Here is a 27,973-nt window from a genome sequence, read left to right as displayed (position 1 = left end):
CTGAATATCATTTTGACCACCCCGATTTCATCCGCGGAATCCGAGCGCAGTTTCAGCACATTGAAACGTATCAAGACCTTTCTCAGAAACAGGATGGGCCAAGATAGGCTTAATGCGTTGGCTGTTCTCTCGATTCACAACGACGTGGTTCTGGGAATTCCAGATTTCAATAAACTCGTTATTGAACATTTTGCTAATAAGAAATCACGTCGCGCACAATACTTATACAAGACATAAATTAATGCTGGTGGGCGGACGACTGTACACATCATGTTCTTTCCGAATAATTTCAAACAAGTGAACCCAGGTAACTCAACCATGTCTATGGCTAAGGAAAAGTGAGTGGTTTTCATCCTTATTACTCGAGGCACACTGACAGTTAATTTACCGATATATTTTGTCATGGCTATGGAAAAAAAGTGAAAAATTCATCAAGATGAAATAATTTATTCATGAAATTGTTTAATGCGATATGTGCTCGCATTTCAATTTAACACAATGCTTTGATTCCTGCTTGAATGATGGCAGGCAGACTCGTAATTAATCTTCCATGGATAACAGCTGGCTTTTTATAATGTTTTACGTTTATGGGTGCCACCGCTTTGATTGCCTATATCCCCTGGTCGTAACGCATCAGGATCGTGTACCAAACACTTTCGGACGAGGGCAAATCGATTTGACTCGCTTTCGGGACGAGAATCCATATACAAATCGGGTCGGAGGCGCTGCAGCACTTTACAGAATTGCTGAGCATGGAACGATTAAAACACCACAAGGTGTCATGCGAATGCTCTTTGTAGGTAGTTGGTCTGTGTATTTTTGGTATAGTCTTACTCGGCGCTTGCGTAATCTCTACCACGAAATCATAACGCATGCTACTAAGGATAACCTGATGATTGATTCGTGGCATGGGAACGATTCTTAGTTCGCGTACATTTTGTAAAATAATCATTTGAATAAAAAACAATGAATAAAACATTTGTTACCGCACTTCAAGTCACGCCACCGGCAAACCTCTCGCGGCACCTACGTTAAAAATCATTGTTTACGGGAAATTCATGTGGCCATCATGAACGTTGAAAAACGCTACTGTGACGTCATATTGATAACAAGTCGCTTGCGGCCCTTGCCCCACCACCCGATATTGTCACGAGCCGCCACTGCTATTTATTATATAAAAATAAATAACAAAAAATTTGAAAATTTTCTGTTCACCCCATGAAAGTGTTAGGTTGTCTATAGAAACGATGTTCACCAAGTTTGGTTCAATTCCAACCAGTGGAAGCGGAGTTATTGCCGTCGAAAAATCTGGATTTGAATAAAATAGTATTTACGGTGACCGATTCTTTGTTTATTTATTATAGTTGTGCTCACCGTAAATACTATTTTATTCAAATTCAAATTTTTCGACGGCAATAATTCCGCTTCCACTGGTCGGAATTGAACCAAATTTGGTGAGCATTGTTTCTATAGACAGCCTAACACTTTCATGGGGTGAACAGAAAATTTTCAAATTTTTTGTTATTAATTTTTATATAATAAATAGAAATTTTCTTCTTCTGTGGCAAAGCGGTTACTGGCTGGAATTGAATCAAATTTTGTGTGTAGGCTCAAATTAGGTAACCTAACAATTTTATCAAGTAGCCAGTACGATTTGAGAAAAAAAGTCATTTTTGAAGAGCCCTAATGTATACTATGTATTGATGTTTTGTTATGCTTAGGTAAACGCAGTTTAACCTTTGCTGATTGGTGAGCGGGGGCCTATTTACGTATACACCGGACAAAAATTTGAAATATTTGACACGTGAAATTAAACATGACAATTTCTACATCGAAGCATTAAAAACCAACGGCTGCTGATAAAAAAATCATAACCGATCCATTATTATCCGTTACTCGTGTAACGGCAGCTCGGTATATATGTATTAAGTGGATTGTAGGCTGAAGTTTATGTTTACCTTATATTCTCACCCGGCCCTACTTAAAACGGGCAACAATTGCTATTTCTCAATTTCATACTCAACATTCGGATCCGCCACTATAGCCTTCCGCTTACACACCATGTTAGCGTGGATTGCAGCTAGAATAAGTACCGAAACAGCATTTCGCCACCCCCTTCTCAAAAATGCTGATCTTTGGCCCCCCATAAGGCGATCAATAAAAACTCTGGTGGACGAAGTCCCCCAGACCCCCCTTTACCGACCGGGCTTTTTACAAGAACTGGAAAACACGAATTATTGCAATATGGATTCGCTGTTTATTTGCTGTCACGTTACAACTATAACTTTATTGCATGTTGGTAATTCATGACCTCATGTCTGCTATATAGTAAAAAGATATTGGATCCGCCCAAATGTAGCAGACGATAGGAAAACGAAACAAAAAACTTTGGTGAGACGCACCCGGAAATTGTCATTTCTACACGGCGTTCATTTTTTTCCTCGGTGAGTGCCCCGGGTGGCAGTTGTATTGTGGGGCTGAGATTGAGAAGAATATTCGCCTCGACCATCCAGCGCGGCTATGAACATTGGACAAATACACGATGTTTTAGCCATGTTAGCATGTCTTGGTGTGACGCGGCGCGGTATTGGCAGGCACCGAAATGCCTATAGTTCTGAAAATCATGCAATGGTATATTATGTCATATACAGGAAATGACGCCATGACGTCTCATTTAAAAAGAAATACCTTCTCTCATGAGGCCTATTCATCACATTGTTGTCTTCCAAAGATCACTTCTAAGAAGCAAAATAAATGTAATCGTGAGTAATCGTGATTACTTTTCCAAAGTAATCGTAATCGTAATCGAGTACTTGCGGATCTCGCTGTAATCGTAATCGTAATCGCGTGATTCAGAAGTAATCGTAATCGTAATCGATTACATTCATGAAGTAATCACCCCATGTCTGGTGTCTTCGCTAATTCCGCGAGGATGCTTAGTCTTAATTAGGGTTGCCATACGCTGTCCTTGGAGGATTTGTCCCTCTTTTCCGAGGAATTGATAATGTCCTCTGAAGACGCCCAAAGGTCCGCCTTTTTGGCAAAACGTCCTGTTTTATAGCCATGCGATTGTATACGGACAACTAAAAAATGCTATAAATGACGCATAATCTGGATTTCGACGACATTGACGGTAAATTGACTTCAATGATAAAAAGGTCAACGTGAACTGATGTTATGTGGCAGCGGGTCTTTCTCGAGTCGAGTTGAAAAAATGACGTTCCAATAATATTCCCGTGATTTATTTTTAAATTACCCTCATATTCTGGTCCGTTATTATATCTTTTGTGATTTGTAAATATTGTCCTCTTATTCGGATCTCTTAAATATGGTAACCCTGCGGCCCGCGACGTTTGTTTGTTTTTGAGGTATTCATGGTGTTTGTCAACTACTATGGTCATTTACACCAGACCAATTTCTTCAACTGCCGACTTGTAACACGGCCCACTTCTAGGCTTTATAAGACTCCGCTAACACGGATGATGTGGCGTAATCCGGGTTCACAATAAAGGCAAGAAAGCAAAGTATTCCGTAACAATTGAAGTTACAAGTCAATACAGGTACAAATTTACATATTCAAGTTCAAATCTTCTTTGTTGCCATTGATTGTTACATTAGGAATTGCATGGTCTGAGCTTTAAACAGTTTTGTCGTACGTTTTCAAATCCCAATTCGTAAATTAATGCAATCAGTGTACGTGAGTAGCGGTCATCCTCACTCACAAGCGATGTCAAACAATGAGAGGCTCCTGAAGGGCGACATTTGGAGCACTAAATATTTGTTTATTGAAGTCAGCCGTGAAATGTTTTTTTCAGTTTATGATGAGCACCGAAAATATATTTTTCGCGATTCGTGCGACTGCGAGTCAGTGTTGGGATCAAGTCTTTGACCTTCGAGTCACAAGTCATTTCGAGTCATTGCAAATTTTGACTCAGGTCAAGTCAAGTCAATCGACTTTTTTAATGTGACTCGAGTCAAGTCAATTCAATCGCTTTTTGGAGGTGACTCGAGTGAGGTCGAGTCAAGTCAAGTCAAGTCGAGTCAAGTCACGAGTCAAGTCACAACTCAAGTCAAGTTGTCCTTTCGGAGTATACAATGTATGACTAAGTCATTGCATACACCATATATTTTACATCGAAGACCGGATATTGACTTGAATAGACATGCAAAAAAGCGACGTATAGCTCACGCATGCGTACAATTGCTAAACTACATGAGTAATAGTATACCCTACGTCTATGATAGAGAATAGAATAAGAAACCTAAGATAGTTGAAAGGAATTGATATGATGCACTACACAAGGGGTGGCCAACCTTTTCAGCCAAAAGGTCACACCAGCGAGCGTACCGAGAACAATCCGAACATATGAAAGCGATTTTTATCGACATCGAATTCTTGATGACTTGAAATTGACTCGTAAATTTTGCCCCAATTCACGAGTCAATCCACATTTTTGAAACGCCGAGTCAAGTCAAATCAAGTCAATTTTGCAAAGTGACTTTAGTCAACTCAAGTCATACAAAAATGTGACTCAAGTGTGACTCGAGTAAAGTCATGACTTGATTCATCCCAACACTGCTACGAGTACATATACACAGAACCTCTACAACAGTAAACCGTGCTTTATCTGGTGGTGGTAAAAAGGTCCGTTGTGTGGCGCAGCCCCCCAAAGTTTGGTTTAGGACCCTACATGGGGACCGAAAAACAACATTTTGGGGGGTGGCTGAAAAAGTAATGTTTCGGTACTGGTCGTTGTTCTGAGTAAACCTATTACCAGAGTGTCACTGCAACTCAAACCTACTACTTTATCCTCTGTCGAGCATGTCGTTATAGTTATTCGATGTATTGAGAATAATAAAACGCCGTGATGTCGGGTATTGGCAACCAGAAAGAAATTATCACAATCTGGGACCAATTACGCAACGTGGAACAAAAAATGGAAACGTTGAAGGAACGAAACGCGGAGAAGTTGGAAGCAAAGCAACAAGAGTTCGAAACAAAGCGACTAGATTTCGAAGCAGAGCTACAAGAGTTGGAAGCAAACAAACAAGAGTTGGAAGCAAAGCAAAAAGAGTTCGAAGCAAGGCTACAAGAGCTAGAAGCTAATAAGCAATACGAGTTGGAAGCAAAGCAACAAGAGTTAGATGTAACGCAACAAGAGTTGAAAGCAAAGCAACAAGAGTTAGATGCAACGCAACAAGAGTTGAAGGCAAAGCAATATGAGTTGGAATTTTTCCAAGAAGAGTTGGAAGCAAAGCAACAAGAGTTAGATGCAACGCAACAAGAGTTGAAAGCAGAGGAACTATGGTTAGATGCAACGCAACATGAGTTGAAGGCAAACCAATTTGAGTTGGAAATAAACCGAGAAGAGTTGAAAGCAGAGCATCAAGAGTTGAAAGCAAAGAGTCAAGAGTTGGATGCAGCGCAACAAGAGTTGAAAGCAAACAAACAAGAGTTGGAAGCAAAGCAAAAAGAGTTCGAAGCAAGGCTACAAGAGCTAGAAGCTAATAAGCAATACGAGTTGGAAGCAAAGCAACAAGAGTTAGATGCAACGCAACAAGAGTTGAAAGCAAAGCAACAAGAGTTAAATGCAACGCAACAAGAGTTGAAGGCAAACCAATATGAGTTGGAAGTAAACCGAGAAGAGTTGGAAGCAAAGCAACAAGAGTTACATGCAACGCAACAAGAATTGAAAGCAGAGGAACTAGAGTTAGATGCAACGCAACATGAGTTGAAGGCAAACCAATTTGAGTTGGAAATAAACCGAGAAGAGTTGAAAGCAAAGCATCAAGAGTTGAAAGCAAAGAGTCAAGAGTTGGATGCAGCGCAACAAGAGTTGGAAGCAAACAAACAAGAGTTGGAAGCAAAGCAAAAAGAGTTCGAAGCAAGGCTACAAGAGCTAGAAGCTAATAAGCAATACGAGTTGGAAGCAAAGCAACAAGAGTTAGATGCAACGCAACAAGAGTTGAAAGCAAAGCAACAAGAGTTAGATGCAACGCAACAAGAGTTGAAGGCAAACCAATATGAGTTGGAAGTAAACCGAGAAGAGTTGGAAGCAAAGCAACAAGAGTTAGATGCAACGCAACAAGAGTTGAAAGCAGAGGAACTAGAGTTAGATGCAACGCAACATGAGTTGAAGGCAAACCAATTTGAGTTGGAAATAAACCGAGAAGAGTTGAAAGCAAAGCATCAAGAGTTGAAAGCAAAGAGTCAAGAGTTGGATGCAGCGCAACAAGAGTTGGAAGCAAACAAACAAGAGTTGGAAGCAAAGCAAAAAGAGTTCGAAGCAAGGCTACAAGAGCTAGAAGCTAATAAGCAATACGAGTTGGAAGCAAAGCAACAAGAGTTAGATGCAACGCAACAAGAGTTGAAGGCAAACCAATATGAGTTGGAAGTAAACCGAGAAGAGTTGAAAGCAAAGCAACAAGAGTTGGAAGCAATGCGACAAGAGTTGGATGCCCTCGCGCAAAAATTAATTGACACCGGAGCGGAATACGAGCGCAAGATAGAAGGTATTGAGAGGGAGCATGTGGTTAAAATGAGAGAAATGGCGAAAAAGCACCAAACTCAAATAGACTCGCTGAAATGTAGAGTCAGAAGTACATTGAACGAGTCTGTGGATCGAGATGGCGAACCAAGCCCTGAGGAAATACCCCAAGGAGGATACACAGGAGACAACGACGTCTATGGTGGCGGTGAGCGTAGGAATATAGTCCATGCGCAGTTCTCGATTATGGGATCCAATTTAATTTCGAACAACACACTCAACCTCATTGAAATCGGTCCATCAGGCTATTAGTAACGGTGGAAGTGACTTTAGAACAGCGGTTCTCAAACTTTTTAGACACGCCCCTCTTCGTGATAGTGAAAAATTTCGCGCTCCCTTATGATCATAGCACAAAATGCAACCAGAATGATAGCAATTTCAACGGATAGTTTAATGGCATGAAAGGTCATGACTAGGGCGATTTTTTGTAACATGTCAAAAAAAGTCAAAATATGGTCAAAATTTTAGCGTTAGGTCAAAAAATGTCAGATTGTTTACAAAGACATAATATTTTGCAACCTGCATTTTATTTTTATCGTAGATTTAACATAGGGTTGCCATACGTCTGGAATTTCCCGGACATGTCCGGAATTCCACTGAAAAATCTGCGTCCGGGAGGAATTTCTAAAATATGCCAAAATGTCCGGAATTTTGAAGGCTTGAAACAGGCTCAAAAGTTTTTCGGAAATCAACATAAACAATAATATTTTCAAGCAGATTTATGATATTCAAAACTCTTCTTCGCGCCGCGCGCGACTTAATGCAACGTATAATGATATTAGTATGGGCACCTGGCACCACCCTCGTCAAAAATGCAATCAAAATAAATATAAATAACCATAATTTACTGAAATTAGTCTGATTTTAATCGCAATTATATACTATTCCGAGAGTTGGTTAAGGCCGATCGGATGCTTCAGTCACAGACAGTGGTTCCAAATCTTGGGGTCGTTTGCCTTTATCTGGGGATCGCGATGGCTTTAGACGTAATCAGCTTCCTAGGCCACGAGTAAGTTTGGGCAAGCTGGTTTTTTTTTAGTAATCAGCTCATCAAGTTTTGAGCTTTTGCCACGGAACATTTTCAAGTGCGAAATGAAGTCGCGACCAAGAAAGGTTAGAAATCATCGGATGTGTAACCTGCTGCTGCATTTTATAGTAGCCTAATATACGAAAGAATCAATAATATTGACAGAATTCATACATAAAATTTAACAGCCAAATGCATATAGTAAGTGCACAACAAGTTACATCGACTACCCTATGATTGACCCAAGATCAGTGCTCTTTTGGGCGGAAGGGGGCAGAAAAAATGTTGTTTCGGACCTGATTAAAACACATAACCAGATAGCCGCACCGACCTAACAGTATAGCAGGGATTTCAATTACAATCCTGACGGGCCAGACACGGCCCGCTGAAGATCTCATCCAGCCCGTGAAGGAATCTATTGCAAACCGTATCAAGTAGCAATCACCAGAGCTCACATTACAGATGGCCCAATTCATGACCTATGTTCCACTCCATTCCTGTCGTAGTGTATAGTGTATCACAGTCGATGGGCGATGCTTTGCTAGTGTGACGTCATATTGACGGACAATATGTTACACCTCATTTTAAAATCCGCTAGTGGGCGCTAAAGAGTGCACGGAAATTGCTTCACAAAAATATGGTAACCCTAATTTAGCACAATCGGTGAACTTATCGTTTGAAATTTTACAGCTTGTAACCTACATTTATAGGCCTACCATGGCAGACGGCGCATTGTCTGCTCATTGTGAATCATAAACAGTCAAATGAAACAATAGGTTGACACGGTGTTATGCTCAACGTACCGCAATATCCTGAGTGAAGCAAGACTGCGTGGGAATTGCATGGTTCTTACAAAACTTGAGATGTACACCATTGTCAGAATGAAGTAACACGGTGTGTCACCAGCAGTGTACGCACGCACAACTTCAGTGTTGTCAGCCAACAGCTGCTACAGTTGAACGTTCTTTCTCCATTCTTCTTCTTGTTGTAGTTTGTATATTCATGGTGTTTGTCGACTACAATGATCATTTACAGCAGGCAGATATTCCTTATTTTCGATTCCTGATCCGCCGAGTATCTGCCGACCTGAAGCACGGCCCACTTCCATGCTTTTCGTAAGACACCGCTTACGCCGATGAGATGGCGAGGATGAACCTAGATAAACCTTCAATTCTGGAGATGACCTCGGTCGGACTAGAACCCAGGCACCCCCCATTGGTGTTGCAACTGTTCATTATCCCACTACGCTATCTCGCCACATCTCCATCCTTGGCAAGCTACTTAGTAAAGACAGACACTTTTTACCCGAGAATCAGGGATATCTAGAACTAGATATCTAAATATCCCTGCCGAGAATGTAGGAAAGTATCTTTCGTTGTGCTACATCAAATTTTAATTATTTTCACCATAGTACGTCATGTACTGGAATTCATCATAGAGCCAGATTTTGTAAAAATAATATTTTTTCATGTCAAAATTTGTCAGTTTTTTATTCAAAAAAGTTTTTTCTGGAGAAACTACTTCGTAAAGACAGACAGCTCAAACCAGAAATGAGGATAAGTAGTAGGACCTACAATTCCAACATTTTCAGGGAAAACACCTAATTTGCATACGTTAGGTCAAAATTTGGTCAAAATTTAGTTTTTTAAGGTCAGAAAATGTCAAAATTAAGATTTTTTAGGTTAAAATCTTCCGCTTTTTAGGTAAAAAAAAATCGCCCTAGGTATGACTGTTGATGAAAGAACTCTCATATGTGAAATTGGGATCATACTCGAAGCAAAAACTAGAAATTGGAGTTAAATCGCGCGGAGCGCGAAAAATATTCCCAGTTGACCGCAGTTTCGCGCCCCCTTTAGATGCTTTCACGCCCGAGTTTGAGAACCACTGCTTTAGAAGTACATTTGACCTCACACTTGAGTGTGAAATATGATGCTTCTAACGATACGTATACAGGCTGCAACGAGTGGCATGCGCATAAGGATTATAACTACAGATATTCATTGAAAACATTCGTCATATTCGAGCGGAAGTAATAAGTAAGGATTTGTCGAACAACGACGAAATGCATTGAGGTGCAAACTACTCTGATATCCGAAGCCACGTGAATATAGACGCAAGTGTTTATTCCATAGTTACTTGAGGATTTCTGGATACTGCAAACAATTATTTCTGCCTGCAAATGAACCATGAAGAATATAGTCAAAATATTTCTAAAATAGAAGAGGACCGTAGGCTATCACCATTCACAGTTCACACGCATAGGCATTACTAAAGTAAAATTTTGGGGGGTAAAAATGTCGAGATCCATTGCATCGTATAGTCTGATACGGGGAGATGCCATTTGCTATTCAGTTGAACAGAATTTTGTAGCATAATACGTGCGCAATATTTCCGCTTGCTTGAAATTGATATGTTGGATACTTTGAAATGCTACCGCGACGATCTACATGGTATAATAAATATTCATGTGATATATATAGCAAGAATGCAGTGTTGGGATCAAGTCACCTCTTTCGAGTCACGAGTCATTTCGAGTCATTACACATTTTGACTCGAGTCAAGTCAAGTCAATCGATTTTCAAAGGTGACTCGAGTCAAGTCAAGTCACTCAATTTTTGGAGGTGACTCCAGTCAATTCGAGTCAAGTCAAGTCAAGTCACGAGTCAAGTCACAATTCAAGTCAAGTTGTCTTTTCAAAGTATGAGGCATGCTTACATCATTGCATTTTGCTAGCTGTCTGAAATACAGATTGAGTGGTCATTGATTCTGGACCTATGAACGAATATAGAGTTAAATATAGACGCAAGAAGGCGCTTTATCGCTCACATATACGTAGAAATGCTAAACTATACATTATAATTGCATAGCCTCCGATTATAATTACCAACCAAAATAGAGAATAGAGTATCGAACTGCGCCAGCCTACGCCAATGGTTGAGGACTATATAAACTATATTGGAATTCAATTTTAATAAAACAAGGTTTGGTTAAGTTAAGAACAGAGAAGAGAATTATACATTTTGCTTTTGAATTACTTTGCTTTACTTTACTTTACTATACTAGTTTACGACAGCGTAAGCTGTAAGCTTCGATCACTTCGTTTGCGATCAATTTATTTGTGAGAGAACAATGCACGATCACGATCATTGAATGATTGGTCGCTCTCACGGGTTACACCAGCCTTTCGCGTACAATCCGAACATATACAAGATAAAATGATTTTTATCGACATCGATTGCTTGATGACACGAAATTGACTCGTCAATTATGCTCCGAGTCACGAGTCAATCCACATTTCTGATACGCCGAGTCAAGTCAAGTCATTTAGCAAGTGACTCGAATCAAGTCAAGTCATACGAAAATGGTGACTCGAGTCAAGTCACGACTCGAGTCATCCCAACACTGCAAGAATGGCATTCCCCAATTCCTCATTTGAAATTGGTCGCTATGGCGACTATCGTGCTGTCGGACTAGTGTCATGATTGCACGATCGCTCGGACTTAATGTAATATAGAGTCATTAATATGCATTTCTATTACTGCAACGAACAACACATTCATATTCGCAATTTTTTCACTCGAAGCTTTTTTAATAACTGATTGGTGGTACAGAACTTGAACACGGCTTTTAACAGCAAATTCATATTTATTGACCCGAATAACTTTTCGCGTGCCTCTTATCAAGAGCAACCGGCACGATAAAGGATACAGAACAGAGGTGGATTCAAAACCAAATGGCGAATTTTGACGCAATAATGAAAATTTATGAATAACATGGATGGAAATTCAACCATAGCAACAATGCAGCGTATGTAGCAACAGTCAACTTGAAAAAAGTAGTACGCATGATGAGGTGTAAATACAATTACAACGAGACAATGCAGCAACACAGAAAAAAAAAATATTGAACAATGTGGGTGGCTCTGAAGACTTTGTCATATCGAGCCTCCCGCCTACCTTGCATGTCGCATTTCATTGTTACATTTTTGTAGTGTAATGTTGATATGTAAATGTAATGTATACGAATAAAGATTCTCTCTCTCTCTCTCTGTTTGATTTGCCGCTAAAATCTTTCATTGGAATCTCTCCAATTTTATCCGATAAATGCAGGTAAAGGTACAGACATCAGCACCAAGTTCGAGGGCGACGTAACAGTGGAGGGAGATATATTTGCCGGCAATAAGTATGCGGTCAAATCGAATGCAGAAGGAGACGCTTCCGGTATTTCTGAACTTCTGGACAACTTTGGATCTTCAGCGCAAGCCGCCTCGCCGTCCGTATCCAACGTGCCTGAACTAAAAATGAAGATTGATACGGGGGGTGTGTATAATATGATCCTGTCTTCCAGTGATGAAAATATATAGTCCTACGATTGTCATTTATGTATATCAGGAACTTTGACCGGTAATGAAAACGTGATGATTCAAAACCAATCATTGAAGATTAACATTGGATCCAACAAAGATAGCGGAGACGTATCATCAGGTAGGTTGCACGGATCTGATTTTCGTGTTCTAAAATGATGGAGAAGTTGTAATAACAGATGATGACGACGATGAGACTGATTACGTAAATCTTCAAGGTAAGCTCACCTAAAATATGTAAGGCTTCATGGACTCCATATCCCCACCGATATCTCATACGCTTACGATAAGCAGATTGGATTAAATCAAGAACCGGCATTTGAATTTTTATACATTCAGAGAAAGACTTGAATCGACGTTTACGGCGATGGGAAAAACGCTCAGGTAAGGCTGGTAAATTATTGAAATGTGACATATATATATTTATATTTTAATAACAGCATTGAAGGAAGCAACTGCATTCGCCGGACCAATTCAAAGAGTTATTGAGCTCGTATTAGAGGACCAGAAGGAAGAATACTTCGATTATTTGATAATGGACGTTCTTCCTAAACTTGACGACACTCAGTTGCGGGCAATATCATCGTACATCGAGAGATATTCAATAATCGATTTGACTCAGAGGAATTACGATTACCGATACCTCCGAGTATTTTTCTATTGTTCCCCGCGCACGTCATTCGACAAGCTATTGATGTGTGGCAGGTATGTGGAGTCGAAAGATATTCGTAATCTGGTCAAGGCTCTGGACACGAGAAAGGTAATATTGTATTACTTCCAATGATGCTGATGAAGACAGTATGCATAAATTTTTACACCCAGCGCTCTACTAGCATAACTTTCCTCGACCTGAGCAATTGCAAGTTCGAAGCCACTGCGCTCATTGAGCTGGAATGTCTCCTGTCGTACTCCTCCCACGTAATTCTCAATGGATTAACGGAATCGACCGTGCTATATGCGACAAAGCAAGTGAAATTTTCTACTCGGCACGCGACGCAGTTAGCCAAAACCATCACTCGCCAAGAGCAGGTGCGTTATCAACGTTCATAAACAGCAGATGCATTCACATCAAGTCGTTTTGAAACAGCGAATGTGTGTTGAATTATCGTATTGTTCCTTGAATTTCCAACTGATGACAGCGTTCACATCGATGCTGCCAAAGCTGAGAATGCTTACTTTACGATTTTGCAAGTTGGATCAACAAGCAACCGCGAGTCTAGCCAAAGGCATCAAATTGGTGGGTAAATTCCTATCCTATGACCACGTTATTTTCAACAATAAATACTTGTTTTCAAATGAACAGAACAAGAATTTGAGGATCTTGGATCTGTGCGATACCAAACTCGACGAGTCAAGTTTCGACCACATCTCTCAGTGTATGGAAGTTCTGCAAAGTCTTTTTCTGAGCAGCGTAATGTTGAGAGAAGGAGGGATCGATTGGCTTTTGAAAGGGCTGTCACCAATCGGTGCAGGAGTACGTAATCAATTACGATGACACTGGAAATTATGTATCTCATCGCAGATCCTGATGCTTTTCAGGGAATGGAGTGCCTTGATATCTCTTTTAATCCAATTAATCAGGATAGCATTACCCGACTTGTAAAGACTTCAAGAGATAAGATTAAGGTGATCATCTTTTCGCGGGAACAAATAAAATTACAAGCACACCGGGTAGGTTGTTCCGTTAACGTTGTAGGTAAAAGTGACGCTATATGACTGGGGTGGCCAAACTGCGGCTCTATAAGTCTTTGATTGCGACTGCTTAATATTGCACAAATGCACGTGGGATTATCTTGCCAAACTTTATTTCAGAACAATGCATTCTAATCAGGGCTGCGGAGTCGGTAAATTTTACCGCCGACTCCAGAAATTTTCAATAGACCGACTACAACTCTGACTCCAACTCCGGCTTCGACTCCGACTATTTTCCTAGCAGAACTCCGACTCCGACTCCAATAGTACTAAAAAATTTACTTCGAAAATTACATGCCACGATGAAGGTGAAATGACTTTCACATAACCATTCTACATTACATATGCAGACATATTATTCACGAAGACATGCAAAATTGTTTCATTGCAGTACACATCTCGAAATATTCACTGTGAAATTAACATGGAAGTATTCATTTCAAAATATCCTTCTTTTTATTCATATGTTACAAGTTTTTATGAAATGGACAAGCCAGGGATGCACTAATATGCATAATGAACATGATATTTATCCCATCCTGTATAATCAGAATGTGGATATAAACAATAGCAGTGTAGCTCTTGTGTATGACTCTGTAACTAATACAGAGATCTACAAATGTTATCACTAAACACTATACTGACGACTAGTATAGGGGAGATGTGATACCGATGGATCAAAAATTGCAAAATGATCTCTGGCCCTCTAATCTTCAGCAGAGAATAGCAGATCTTTTGCTGTCTCAACACTTCGATACAAGCTCTACCTATCGCGGACATTTACATGAATATCCGCCTTTTCAAAGAATATTTATAAACGTTGGTCCGGTGGGTCCAAAGGCACACGACCATGGGACCTATGAGACATACGCTCAAAAACTCAAATCTGTTAACTTGTTTTGTTGTGTACCATAAGCTAAGCTACAGCAAGCCAATGAAGAATGTTTCGTCGCAATCTTCAAGAATAAAATAGAATATATCAACTCAAATGTTGGAATAAAATCATGTTTTGATTTACGCCTATACTTACAAAAATTAATGCCACATACATATTACCCGCAAATCGAAATTTTGACTTTCAAATACCTCGTTATAGCGATAAAACACCACAGGTACCTATGATATACACTATACAGCCAATATATATGTAGGCGAGTTTCTGTTGGTGATTAGTTGGTCCATCTATTTTGCTTGATTTGGCTATGGTACCATAGGTCCCCCACCCAATGTTCCCTCTAATTTTTCAAGAGTCTGCGCAAACACGCCAACTCACTGCCCAGGCCCTCGGACAACAGTGCGCAACCACCCTCCAATAGGGTGATAAAACTAACTACTGGGGGGCTTCGCCCCCCAGACCCCCCTACGGCTCTAGGCTTCTTCCGGTACTTATCATGAACATTGGGTGGCCATCTAGTAGTAGCGTCCCTAAACGCGTCAAGCGCGAAAAAATTTCTATAATTCATGATCAATATGATCGGGAATTGCATATATATTGCTATCAATTTTTATCCTTTCCCTGCTCACATAATCAGATTTACCGGTAGAGCTGATCCAGTGAGGTGTGTTGGAATAGACAGGCCCTCTAAATAATAATAAAACATCTTCGGGTGTACCCGTTGATATAATGACTTCCTTACATGATGCTATTTCGTGACCCCCTATCTGCTATGTCAAAAGATATTGAAATCGCCAAAACGTACTAAAGTAAAAGACGTACACGATTTTAAATTGGTATTTCTTAACTGGAAAATAATGTTCCCTCGATATGGCATTTGTCTTGTTGTGGGACTCGGATCGCCAGGACAGGAACATTCGGCGCCAGTCATTTAGGCGCCCATGGACATGGACAATTACACATATATTTGCATATATCGAAGTTTTCGGTCAGCACCGGGGCAGTCTTTTTCGCCCAAGGTTTTCTCGCTGCTGATCGTTCTGGCGCACTTCTTGGATTTGCATGTTACATAGCCTTTAACTTCATATGTCTTGGCGCGTCATGGGGCCGTAATGGCCGACGCCCAACTGCCCATTTCTATAAATCATGCCTAATTTTTGTTGGGAAAGGGTACCCAATAATCAGATATCTTACAATAATAAAACGCGCGTAGCGCGAAAAAAAATTCCTGAAAAATTTCAAAAAATACACCATGATTTATGTTAATTCTCGAAATAATTTTGGACCCCCTTCGAGCTCGGCCCATCCAATTGGGGGGTTCGGGGTGCGAAAGTTACGGTCATGAGTAAATCTTACGCAATGTTCATGCCACGCGGAGAAGATTCGTTAGTTTCTCGCAGATTAACTTCAAGCTAGCCCATTGTTATTTATAACTTTGTTAAACCCTGTTATTTCGCCATTCCCAGAAAATAAAGCGCTATTGAAATAATATCAGTATCGCTCACGTGTACGAGGCCATACTAAAAAAATATCTTCCGTGAGGCGCAGGTGATTCTGTACTCTCATTTCTTCACGGAGCGCAATAGTTACCTTTGCGGGGCGCACTTGTACCTCGGTTTCAGACTTCAGTGATAACACTATTTGGCTCTGGCAATGTTCCATCTTAATTTTCACGAATCTGCGCGCCTGCGTTGTCCATTGGACAACAGCGCGCAACAACTATAAAAAAACATCATTTCTGATTTTTTGTGCGCAGCGTAGATTTTCTGTGCGCAGAGACCGTTTCAGCACTGCGCATTTGCGCACGTGCGCAGCTTAAAGGGAACATTGCGGCCCCACCCCGTAAATATTGTAATTGACTTGAAAACAGTCCACTCGAGGATGGTATTGATTCAAAAAAGATGTGCCATTATATACTCTGATACAAGCCCTGTACCTCACATCAAAAATTATGGCGTGTTTGTTAGGGTTGCCATTCGTCCGGAATTTCCTGGACATGTCCGGAATTTCACTGTTAAAACTAGCGTCCGGGAGGAATTTCTAAAATATGCCAAATGTCCTGAAATTTGAAGACTTGACGTATACTCGTATAGGCTCATAATTTTTTCGTAAATCAGCATAAAAACACTATTTTTTGGGAATATTTATGCTGATGCATGATATTTTTCTTCGCGCTGCGCGCGATTTACTACCACATTTATTGATTTTAATATGGAGACTACCACCCTCGCAAAAACTGCAATAAAATATGAATAAAAACAACCTTCATTAACTGGAATAAGCCGACTTGTAATCGCAATTATAGGAGAACGGTATATTCCTAGAGATCGTTAAGGCCGTTTAAATGCTTTATTCAAAGATAGTGGTTCCAAACGGGGGGTCGTTTGCCTTTATTCTGGGGTTTGCGAATATGTTGAGAGCAATCACCTTCCAAAATAGCCCGTAAGTAAGTCTGGGCAAAGGTGTTGACTTCTTTTAGTACTAATCAGTTCGTCAAATTTTGATCTGGGCCACGGAACATTATCAAATTGGAGATTAAGTCGCGACCATGAAAGGATAGAAACCACTGGATGTGGGGTGTTTATAAAGCTCCGTGGTGCGCACCGGCATAAGGCTGATAAAAAATCTTATAGGTACGATATTAACGTGACTTAACGATGTGCAATTGCGCTCTGTATTTACGAACTCATCATCCTTCACAAGCTCTACCGCTAACTCTGATCATGTGGGCGGAGAGTAGAGTAAGAAATGGAACAACCAATATTATTGACAGAATTCATACAAATAATTTAACGACCAGATGCATATAGAACCCAGATTCAGATAGAAACCACCCCCACCCCCCAGAAGCTGCATCGATTACCCTATAGTGTGGGCTCAAATCTTTGTTTATTTGGGCGGGAAGGGGATGAAAACATGTGCTTTCGATCCCGGTTACGCAACACACAGTCACACACTCCTGAACTGGATCGTGACCACTTCTGGTCTATGAGCAAAGTTGTGCTAGTGTGACGTCATAATTCATTTTAAAATCAACTAGTGGGCGCTGAAGAGTGTCCGGAATTTGGGTTGCAGAAATATGGTAACCCTACTGTTTGTTAGTCTGAAAGGTGATATAGACAAATGCAAATGTCGATACAAATTTACTCTACACAACCTAGAACGTAAATCATTCGTCACAGACCCCATAACTCACACAGGTCGAATATTTTTGCATGTGAGGAAAGATTCTGTCAGCATGTAATTGTAGACAAATTCACGGAGTGTAATCATGGAATTATCACGGAGAATTTTTCAAGTATTTTCGGTCCCAGTGATCCATCGGTACCACATCTCCCCTACACACTTTCTCATTATCAATAGACGATGATAGGAAACGAAATTTAGGGATTAGTCAAATAACATATGTCTAGGTAGTACATCAGTGGCTCCCAATATTTTTGGATGTCGGAGCCCCATTTCAAACATCAGAGTATGTATGGGGCAGTGGGGCCGCATGAAAACACGTAGGCAACTCACAACGAAAAATTAAAGGTATAGCTTGCCTACATCTGTATCTTACCATCCAGCTAATTCAAAAGCATTCACGTGGAATTTTATAGATTCTCGGTTATTTCTACATTTAAATAAACTGAAGCTACATAGCCTATCATTACTAGAACATACTATTATATTTTTATGTGATAGCTCTTCAGTCTTCATACGTTTCAGCATTTAATGCACAAGTTTGCGGGGGATTGCGGGGACGGGTAGGCTATCCATCCATGCGTTTGACGATGATAGTTTGCAAGAATTCTCTTTCCCGATTTTCAGAAGCGGCCTTGGACGGATTTAAACATAACTATAATATCCCTCATTTTAGCATTCATATACAAACATTGACTGTACATATTATAGAAACAAACAACAACTGTCGTCTATTATATTTTGTGGCATATTAAAAGGTGAATCAGAGCCGCAAGAAGGCTACCTTGGAGTCGCGGTTGGGAATCACTGGTCTACAATACATGCACTTAGTCAAGTATTCATGGACTAAGACTATTGCACCCCTTCTTAAACGTTTGTCATTTGTTCGACCCGTGGGACTGATCTACTCACTAGAAATATTTTTGATTTTGTCAAGTGGGAAGCAGTGTTTGGTTATATTTTCATCAATGTTACAAGTTATGTTGTCACTTACAAAACAAGACGATGCATTCATTGCTTTATAATATCATGTATGGTATAATTCCAAAAATTGAACCATTTTGTGGCTGCATCTGTAATTTTATGTTGGTTGAAATTTTTTCCTCTAATCAATTGAATTGCAATTTGCAATAAATGTCCAGTTTTATCAATATAGTTACTAATAACTCTGATTGTTGGTAGCCTACATACAAACCCTATTTTGTTTATTGTTAGCAATTTTAAGAGAACTTTGAAAGCACTTGTTTACATATTGAAGAAGTTGGAGTCGGAGTCGACAGAATTTTCACAAACTCCGACTTCAGTATTTTTTCACGACTCCGACTCCTACTCCAAGGCGTTCTAAAAAGAGACTCCTACTTCGACTCCATCAAGGTCAAATGAGCGAAACTCCGACTCCTACGACTCCGACCCCGACTCCACAGCCCTGATTCTAACACGCATGTCAGCGTACTGTAGTTGTAATTGTCACGCTAAACATGTAAAACGCCTCCGTCTGTAGTTGATCACTAACGATACAAGATGTCCTACCGCTGAAGCGGGGAGATACAGAAGAGGCAGATTGGCAGGCCATGGCTACTATAACTGTCATAGGGAGCAACATAGAGCATGGCTGCCACAATTATAACGCTAAGCACATAGGTTACCTTCCGTGCCCACAGTAGTCGGGGTTACAAAGGAATAAGCGTAATGAGTTGAAATCATCCTTTAATACCGTTAAGAATACATCGACAACTTTCAGCGAGGAAGTTGACAGTTTGACACCAATATACTAGACTACTGTAGGACATTTTAATTGTGTCATGAAATATTGCCCTGCCCGAACATCGTTTAGTTTTCAGTTTTTACATTGGGGGAATGGCTACTCACTGTTTTGACGTCACACCAGTCTACCTTCACTCATCGTGCTACCAGATGGAGACCCTGATGGGTACATCATCCCGCAACAGTGTGCATGTGCATTGTGCATTGTGCAATGTACATTCGCATCATTTGATAGCCTAGTATAAGTGAATATATTCGTGTGTGGGATTTCGTGTGTTGCGGCTCTTTTAAAACTATGTTTAGTGATGTGCGGCTCGGACATGTAAGAGGTCTGGCAATCCCTGCTATGATATATCGATGAGACAGTTCGCGGGGATTCGACTGACAGTATTATGTAGCCTACTTTGTACACTTGAAAAGTAGGCCTATATATCACGAAAGAGAAAGAGCATATATGTGCTTCCGTGAAATTGATATCCCGTCTATCGCAGCTGATCCGACCCATTTGACAGAGTAAAATGAAAATGGTGAAACGAGATGGAATCTTGCATACAACAAGCCAGCAGAATCAAAGATTAGGAGCAAGCAGCACTGATTCACTACAGAAAAAACAAAGCAGCGCAACGCAATCAGGCTGTCACTCTCATAGCAATATGACTACATCAAATCCAAACGGGGAAATCGCAGATCAACAAGTAAGCTTTTATGCAACTTCTCAACATCGTGTACTAATGGATATCGCCAACGCTTTACATTCGGTATTTGCCTATTGCTGTCATTTTACACCAGGCCAATACTCTTTATTTTTTATTCCGTATTTTACCGACTTGTAGCACGGTCCACTTCTAGGCTTTTTATAGGACACCGCTTACGCGGATCACGTGGCGAGGAGGAGCCTAGATAAATGCTCACATGTAATTGATTTGCTTGACGTAGGCAATGATTGACGCGCATTCACCCGACCAACATTGCTTTTGGACCCTTTTGCGCGCTTCAGAATTTCCGTATGAAACAAAACAATATATCGCAAGCATAACGGATGCAGATATTCAGAGAAGGACACTTCAAAACACTTGGGTATTATTGTATTGCAATTAACTGTCAATACCTGCGACCCAGTAAAATCGTTCTCTTTAGTATCGATGCTTTGAATGTGGAACAAATGTCGCTTCCCTCGGTGATAAGATTGAACTGTTGGAGCCAGACCATTTCCTTCGAGATCGGAATAACTTCGGATTCTATCAGAATTCGCACTGTATTTTCGTCACAAGAACTGAAGACGACAGCAGTGGTATATGCAGTGGTCCTGATAAATGGTTATCGCCGCTATTGCAAAAAAAGCACTCCTGTGACTTACAATGCTCAGCGAACGGGTATGGATCTTTAGTAGGCCTACAGTGTTGGTTTTGTAGAATAGATTGTATTATTTTGATTTATATGCTCTTCATTTCACAAATTCAATCTCGTTTCATCATTGACCTGCATTGGTGTAGCTATGAAGACGCCGGTGTAACTTATGATAGGAGAGAGTTTATTTACGTCCGCACCATCGAGGTGTTTGGGCGATGGAAGTGAAACCGAATCGTTAGATTGTCTGGAGTCTCAGAATCCACACTTTCGTACCGGGCCATTTTGCTGTTCATTCACTTTCAAACAATTTAATTGATGATTCATGGGCATTGGTCACTGGTCAGTCATGGTCATGGTCAGTTGGTCACTCATGTATAGTGGGTAGAACAGCAGACGCGTCTTTAAACCTGCAATCCGAACTTTCTGCTGGAAGCCAAGCTAACAAAGAGTGATGGGGGTTAAGATCAGGGGTTACAGGTAATCGAAACTGCTGGGTGCATCTTCGCAACTAACGCAAACGGACCAGTGACATTTCAAATAGATGCGATTTTCGAAAATACATTCAGTCACCGTGCCTCGATACAGGGGCTCAATCGCTTGTTTTTCATGACACTCGTTTCACTCATAAAAGTGATGCAAGCATATCACAAAACTACTTTCTGCTTCACAAAATACAAATAGTAAAATACAAGTCGTTTTTTTCCAAAACCTGCTAAATAGAAGTGGAATGTAGTCTAAAAACATAAGTAGGCCTACTAGTAGGCAAGTCCTATTATTGAGCACTCGAAAAAATTGGAAAGTACTTCGTTACTGATCACCTTTGAGTGAGCCATGGTTCACCGTTTAAAAACCAATACTTTGAAGCATCGTGTCGACCGCACAATAATCGGCAAAACAGCTTAACATAGCCTATACTTAGTATCTATGTAACCATCACATTCCTATTCCATACAGGTGCCGAAGACTAAGTCGTACAAGTAGGCAAGACCTATTACTTGAGCACTCGAAAAAATGGAAAGTACTTCGTTACTGATCACCTTTGAGTGAGCTATGGTTCACCGTTTAAAAACTAATACTTTGAAGCATCATCTCGATCGCACATTATTCGGCAATACAGCTTAACATAGCCTACTTATTATTTATGCAACCGTCGCATACCTATTCCATATTCCAGGATGAATATCAGAACATACAGGTGCCGATCTTGCGATGAACCACTCGGTCTCTATTATCACTGCTCGCCGCCGCGCATCAACCAACCCAACGCTATTTGGTGCTTACTACATGATGATCCGAAATCGCTGATAGTGACAGCTACCTCGCAGTTTGCGAGGAGCATAAAAGAAACGACAAATGCCTTCATTTCTCTGTGGCGTTTTCACACTCGTTACAGATCAACAAGTACCGCAATCCAGTCAGTAAGGGAAGCTTATGACAATCTGTGAACTATATTGTTACCAAACAATTTCTTCACCAATATGTTTGTTAAGGTGTGTAATAACATGTGTTAAAATGTTGAAGTTCAACTCTTGTGGGAAACCCCTCAAAAAAGCTGTTAAATTTGACGAATTAAAAAAAAATTAAAAAAAAAAAATTAAAAATCTTTATCGCCCATAAGTAACTTAGAACGTGTTTAATAATGGTTTTCCATGATTATCAATTGATTGTTAACACTTATAATTCACTACAGACTCTGCTTTGTGAATTTGACGAATTAAAAAATAAATATATAAATAAATTTAAAAAATCTTTATCGCCCATAAGTAACTTAGGACGTGTTTAATAATGGTTTTCCATGATTCTCAATTAATTGAACACTTATAATTCACTACAGGCTCTGCTTTGTGAAAAACGTCACACCCATTATTCATGCACAAAATCGCCTTTATTTCGCATAACTATGTTCACTGAAGAGGTAGCCTATTTCACATGCACAATATCAGACATTTCAACAGGCATTGCCTATGCCTTCTTCGGACTCAACATCATCGTAAATGCAATTATTGCATTATAGGGTCTTTACATACTCCACAGGCTGAAATGCACGTGACCTCATTGTTCTTGCAGATGTATGTTCGGTTGTTGCAATCTTTATGACAACTATAGCTTCTGAACTGCAATAGCTCATCAGGCTCATATCTATGCACGCCTATTGTCCATCCGTAATCGCTGGGGTTCGGAGACAAGTTCTGTAAACGAATCAAATCCCGGGTCTGCAGGTACTCGCGGAGTGAACGTTATGAAGCTGCACCCTCTGTTAGAGGTAGTGTCTCTGGTTTTATCACTCCTGTCGCTGTCTTCCCTGAGAACATGTTGTATGTTTTGGTGAACTGCTGTAACCATCAAAGACCACAATGACATTCTGAAAGCAACGGCCCAGATACTGCACGCAGCTGGGGTAATTGTTGGCAACTCCCTGTCATGTCTGACGTTGATCCCACTTCACTATGTACAGAAGCCATCCACCATCAATTATGAGGATCCAGCATGGTTCAGAGGCCTACAAGGGTGTATTCGAACATTTTGCCTTGGTAGCCTTGTTCATCTTTTGATTTTTGTTGCTGAACAGGGACAGCGGGAAAGGAGTCAACTTATACTGTAAGCTTGTCGCAACATCCATATCCCGCTGGGTGAAAATGATCAGTCGGTTGAACAACTTCAATGAGTCCATGTGAATGTTTTACTCGTAAACCTTGGGACATTTTCTTTGTGATGACAGGGCTTTACCCAGGGTTGTAACCAACTCATAAGGCTCCGAGTCACAAGTCAATCTCAATTTTATAGTTTTGACTCGAGTCAAGTCTATTCATTTTCAATTCACCACCGAGTCAACTCCGAGTTCTAGTCAGCGAGCAGAGGGTTGAGTCCGAGTCATGGTATTATGGCTCGAGTCCGAGTCCAAGTCATTGTGTTGACACTGCTCAGTTTCCAGTTAAAGCCATGTTAAATCCCCTTTTTTATAACCGTGTTTGGTGATATCGAATGGTTCGCATTTCGAATATATTAGTTTTCCTCACTTTCAACAGTTTCTGGTCGCATTTTCAAGTGCAAGTACTATTAGACGAAATCCCAATAGTTTGGTTACTTTACTATTCTTCGAAATTACCATAAAATGTTGGTATTGGCCGTCTGCGTCTCGAGTCATATGACATGGTTCGAGTCATGGGTAATGACTAGGGAAGTCGAGTCAATACACAGATCCGTATTTTTAGAAAATGACTCGAGTTAAGTCGAGTCATATAAAATCGTGACTCGAGTCATTAAAACCCTGCTTTCACCTTTGACATGACAACCATGGTCGGCGTCACTGACTTCTCATCCAGGTTGATCTGCATGGCCAATGGCCATCCTAAATTCAGCTGCTCCCTTAGTATTTCGACTACGTCATCAACCGTATACTTGTGAATCCAGTTGAGAAATACATGAGCAACCCCTTTTATCCATCGTTGACGAATGGCTTCATTTCTTCAAACCATTTTAGGACAAGTTCAATGGCCCCTGTATTTCGCTTCATCTGTGTCTTGGTAAGCTCTCTGTCAACGGGTACATGTCTACTGACGTCCTCCTCCATTCGCCGGTTGACATCTGACAGATGACTGAGAGTGGGCACCCAACATCTGGGCCAGAAAAGCTGTTGCTCATTCTTCCTCTGCGAGTTCACCAACGTGGTTCCCGTGGGCGGCAGACGTTCTAATGCAGTGGTTCTCAAACTGGAGGTGGCGGGTCGTGAAGCATCTGAGGGGAGGCGCGAAGCCGCTTTAGAGAAATGATTTTCTTGAACTCGGAATGAGTTTAATTTGTGCTGAAACCTCCATATTCAACAATGGAAATAATCCTAATAAGGCCTTTCGATTTGAAATGTCGTAATTCCGCCGTACCATCCACACACTGATGCTAGATTTTGAGTGATACCGAATCTTGCACTAATCAGAAGATGTCCCTGAATGAAGTGTAAATGCATGTAGCTGCCATTGGTTTTTGATTTAGGTTGTGGTCAGGTCCGTTCGAGCTAAGATCAAGCGGAGTAATAGAGGGGGTTAGGCACCAAAATCGCTAAAATATCTATGTGCTACATGTTATCATTGCACATGGTTATATTTAATAAATTATTTTACTGCAACTACATATTTGAGAAGCCATAATACCTCCCGTGCCACCAAACAATGCATTGGGGTTGCAAAGATTGGTTGCTCTTTTTAATACTTTTCGATATGACGATAAGAGTGTTTTTTTTTTTTATCAAGGGACGTACCGAAAACAGTTTGAGAACCGCTGATGATGGCCTGCAGGTGTGAGGCATCTTGGTAACAATGCCGGACAGATTCCCATTGCGGTCTGCGAGTCACTCGGTTCTGATAAAGACATTGGGCATATCTACCATGTAGTGGTAGGCCTACTCCACACAGAGTGCAGGTGTTCTTCCTCTTTTTGCGAATCGATTGAACGTTTCTTCAAACCTTCGCTCAAATACTCGCAATACTGGTCGGGATCCCATTTCCCCACCAGTCACCTTTTCCATGAAGGACGTCATGTCACCACGCTTATCCTTAGTTAAGGCAATTTCCAAGGTATGTTGATAGATAGCTGCATCGACGAGGAGGTGAGGAGGGATTGTCTTGTCAAAACATCCTCCATCCATGATGTGGATGGTTGTTGTGCTTCCAGCATAGATCAACTGGATCACATCTAGTAGCCCACAATATTCCATGTTGTCACCAATTGGTCCAAGATAAGATTTCAATAGGTGAAAACTACTCAACCTTGGAATGACTGGTAAATTTGTCTGCTTCATTATAGGCTATATATAGCCTTCAGTCGAATCGGAAGATCGACGGTCACTATAGCTACCCCAATGCGCTGTGTACACTCTTCAAGACTGGCGAAGAAGGTTTTGAGGTCATCAGGGTCTCCTTCAATAACTGGAAGGAACTCGATCTGTGCGCGCTGTTTTGCATCATTACCAGTAATTCTCTTCATCCAGCCATTCCAGTTGGAATGTTGAAACTCAGGATCGTTGGCTTTATTAAGAGAGAGAGAGAGAGAGAGAGAGAGTCTTTATTTTCATCGAACCAAAATACATAACAAACGGCAGTGATGGTGGTACAGAAAATATGCGTGCACAGTATTCGGTATTAGATAGGAATGATCGATAAGACCATGAAGGTCATCTAGTCTGATCACACCAGCATCAAACAGGTACACTTGACTCAGAACAGTCTGGCTGTAAAAAATGTTTAGTTAGAAAAGGAAAATAGAAAAAAAATTAAACAATGGTAGCAACTGATCAATGAAGCAATGTCTGGGCGAGGTAGGGCAACAGTGTTAGTGTAACGACAAGAGGTGATCAAGTAGGGCTTTTTTGAATCTATTATAAGGCAATTCGCGGATATGTGATGGTAATGCATTCCAGATGATAGGTCCCGAGTAGTCGATAGATCTCTTAGTTAGGTTGCTATTGGGTTGGGGTAAGTAGACGTTTCCTTTAGACGAAGATCTCGTGTAATGGAAATGGACATGTTTAGCAGGTATGAAAAAGTCATCAAACACAGGAGGCAGACTATTGGAAAAATATTTGTGAACAACCCAAATCACTGCTCATAGTGTGTTACCTGGATAGATGATCCATATACCAAGGATCAGAAATTATGGTGAAACAGCGACGAACCACTCAGTAACAATTGACAATGAACTCACACAAGGCCGCTTTTTTACTTCGGTACAATTGCGTCCATCTTATAGAACGGAATGATACAGAAAATACCGTTTTGGACCTTGCTGCATGGCTTATAACTGTATTTAAGGAATTACTGAACTGTTTTTAAGCCTATATATGTGTGTGTTACCCAGTATTACAGTATACAGAATTTGTTGAATCGTTCGGTATCGAATTATTGAACGGCGTACTTACGACTAGATAACTATGCCATCAGTGCCATTACTTTTACATATATTTCCACAAAACAGCCTGTAGTAAAATGTAAATTTTAACAATGAATTGAGAAACATAGAAACATGAGAAACCATTATTAAACCCATCCTTAGTTACTTATAGCCGATAAAAATATTTTTTCAATTTTATTTAATTTTTTGAAATTTGTCAAATTTAACATCTTTTTTTTCTGGGTTTCCCACAAGAGTTGAACTTCAACATTTCAACACATGTTATAAGAGACCTTGACAGACATATTGGTGAAGAAATTGTTTGGTAACAATATAGTTCACAGATTTGTGAAATATTTCATAAAATGCCCTTACTAAGTGGAGAGAATTAAGAAGCGCGATAATAAGAATGAATGAATACTTACGTAAGAAAAAATAACGAGTAACTACTATATTTGTCTCCAAACGTTGCACCTGTAACCTCACAGACAATAAGTACGATCCTCCTACATTAGCCTACACTAGCCTTCTCGGTGACGTGGCAGATAACCTTGCATTAATGTCTAAATTTACATCACGTTAATGTTAAATCCAGGTATGAAACTATGAATAATACCAATTGGAATAAATGGTATATGCCTATGCCTATAGTATACGCTCGGAGTTGCGAAAATCCTTTGGTCTATATATATCCGAGCGTATACTAGGCATATTTCATTTATTTCAATCGGTATTATTGTGTATATTGTTGTGTATATAATCGTATTATATATGTAAACAAAAGTTAAGGTATGAAGCGATTTTGTTGCCGGTCAGTCAGCAAACGCCACGTCATCCTAATTTACTAACCCATGTCCCATATGACGCCCAAGGCCATATCAATATGTTCTAAAAGTGACCTTCGCTAGAATTGAAATCGGGTTGGCTGGGTGTAATGGCACACCGCTTACCATTAGCCCATCGCGCACACTTCACCCTATAAAGCTGTTTTCAGAATATGATTGCTGATTCTCTCTTAAATTCCTAGACTTGATAATAACCTGCTTTCGACAAATAAATAACATTTAAATGTATGATGTTTGTGTAAGACTATATGTTCGCCTACACCAGTGATTCCCAAAGCGGGCGCCCGTTGCCGAGCGTCAAGGGGGCGCTAGACATGAAACGGATTGATGAGATGGGTACCGATACAGAAGATAGGCTGTGCATGTGCAGCGTAATTAGGGACACTGAGTTTAGCCTCCAACTGGATGAGTCTACTTTGCCAG

General features: G+C 40.4%; 2 protein-coding genes across 5 annotated transcripts in view; one reads left to right on the top strand and one right to left on the bottom strand.

Moving 5' to 3' along the window:
* LOC145438653 (protein mono-ADP-ribosyltransferase PARP14-like) overlaps positions 1-27,973 on the bottom strand; it is a 362,844-nt gene that overhangs the window by 176,720 nt on the left and 158,151 nt on the right. The window lies entirely within an intron of this gene.
* On the top strand, positions 1,610-27,778 carry LOC145438649 (uncharacterized). Of its 4 annotated transcripts, none has more exons than XM_080315998.1 (14): positions 1,619-6,696; positions 11,685-11,894; positions 11,967-12,059; positions 12,118-12,156; positions 12,278-12,322; positions 12,379-12,698; positions 12,761-12,967; positions 13,026-13,175; positions 13,242-13,412; positions 13,478-13,564; positions 19,988-20,170; positions 20,412-20,552; positions 20,613-20,848; positions 22,000-27,778. In XM_080315998.1, the coding sequence occupies exons 1-14, from the start codon at positions 4,869-4,871 to the stop codon at positions 22,268-22,270; spliced, it is 3,981 nt and encodes a 1,326-aa protein (XP_080172124.1). In that variant the 5' UTR covers positions 1,619-4,868; the 3' UTR covers positions 22,271-27,778. The 4 variants fall into 4 exon arrangements, with proteins under 4 accessions (XP_080172125.1, XP_080172126.1, XP_080172124.1 ...); XM_080315997.1 differs by having other exon boundaries at positions 1,622-6,696; positions 13,478-13,609; XM_080315999.1 differs by lacking the exons at positions 20,613-20,848; positions 22,000-27,778 and having other exon boundaries at positions 1,610-6,696; positions 13,478-13,609; positions 20,336-20,546.

Source organism: Botryllus schlosseri, chromosome 5 (assembly GCF_051294905.1).
Source record: "Botryllus schlosseri isolate E-star chromosome 5, Bs_hap1, whole genome shotgun sequence".
Lineage (NCBI taxonomy): Eukaryota > Metazoa > Chordata > Ascidiacea > Stolidobranchia > Styelidae > Botryllus > Botryllus schlosseri.
This window is presented reverse-complemented; position numbering and strand designations above follow the sequence as displayed.

What these genes read in the sequence shown, in the direction of transcription:
- LOC145438649 (XM_080315997.1), top strand. Translation starts at nt 4,869, where the DNA reads ATGTCGGGTATTGGCAACCAGAAAGAAATTATCACAATCTGGGACCAA. An exon ending in TAGCGGAGACGTATCATCAG is followed by an intron (nt 12,060 to 12,117) that starts GTAGGTTGCACG and finishes TTGTAATAACAG; the next exon opens with ATGATGACGACGATGAGACT. An exon ending in GCGATGGGAAAAACGCTCAG is followed by an intron (nt 12,323 to 12,378) that starts GTAAGGCTGGTA and finishes TTTTAATAACAG; the next exon opens with CATTGAAGGAAGCAACTGCA.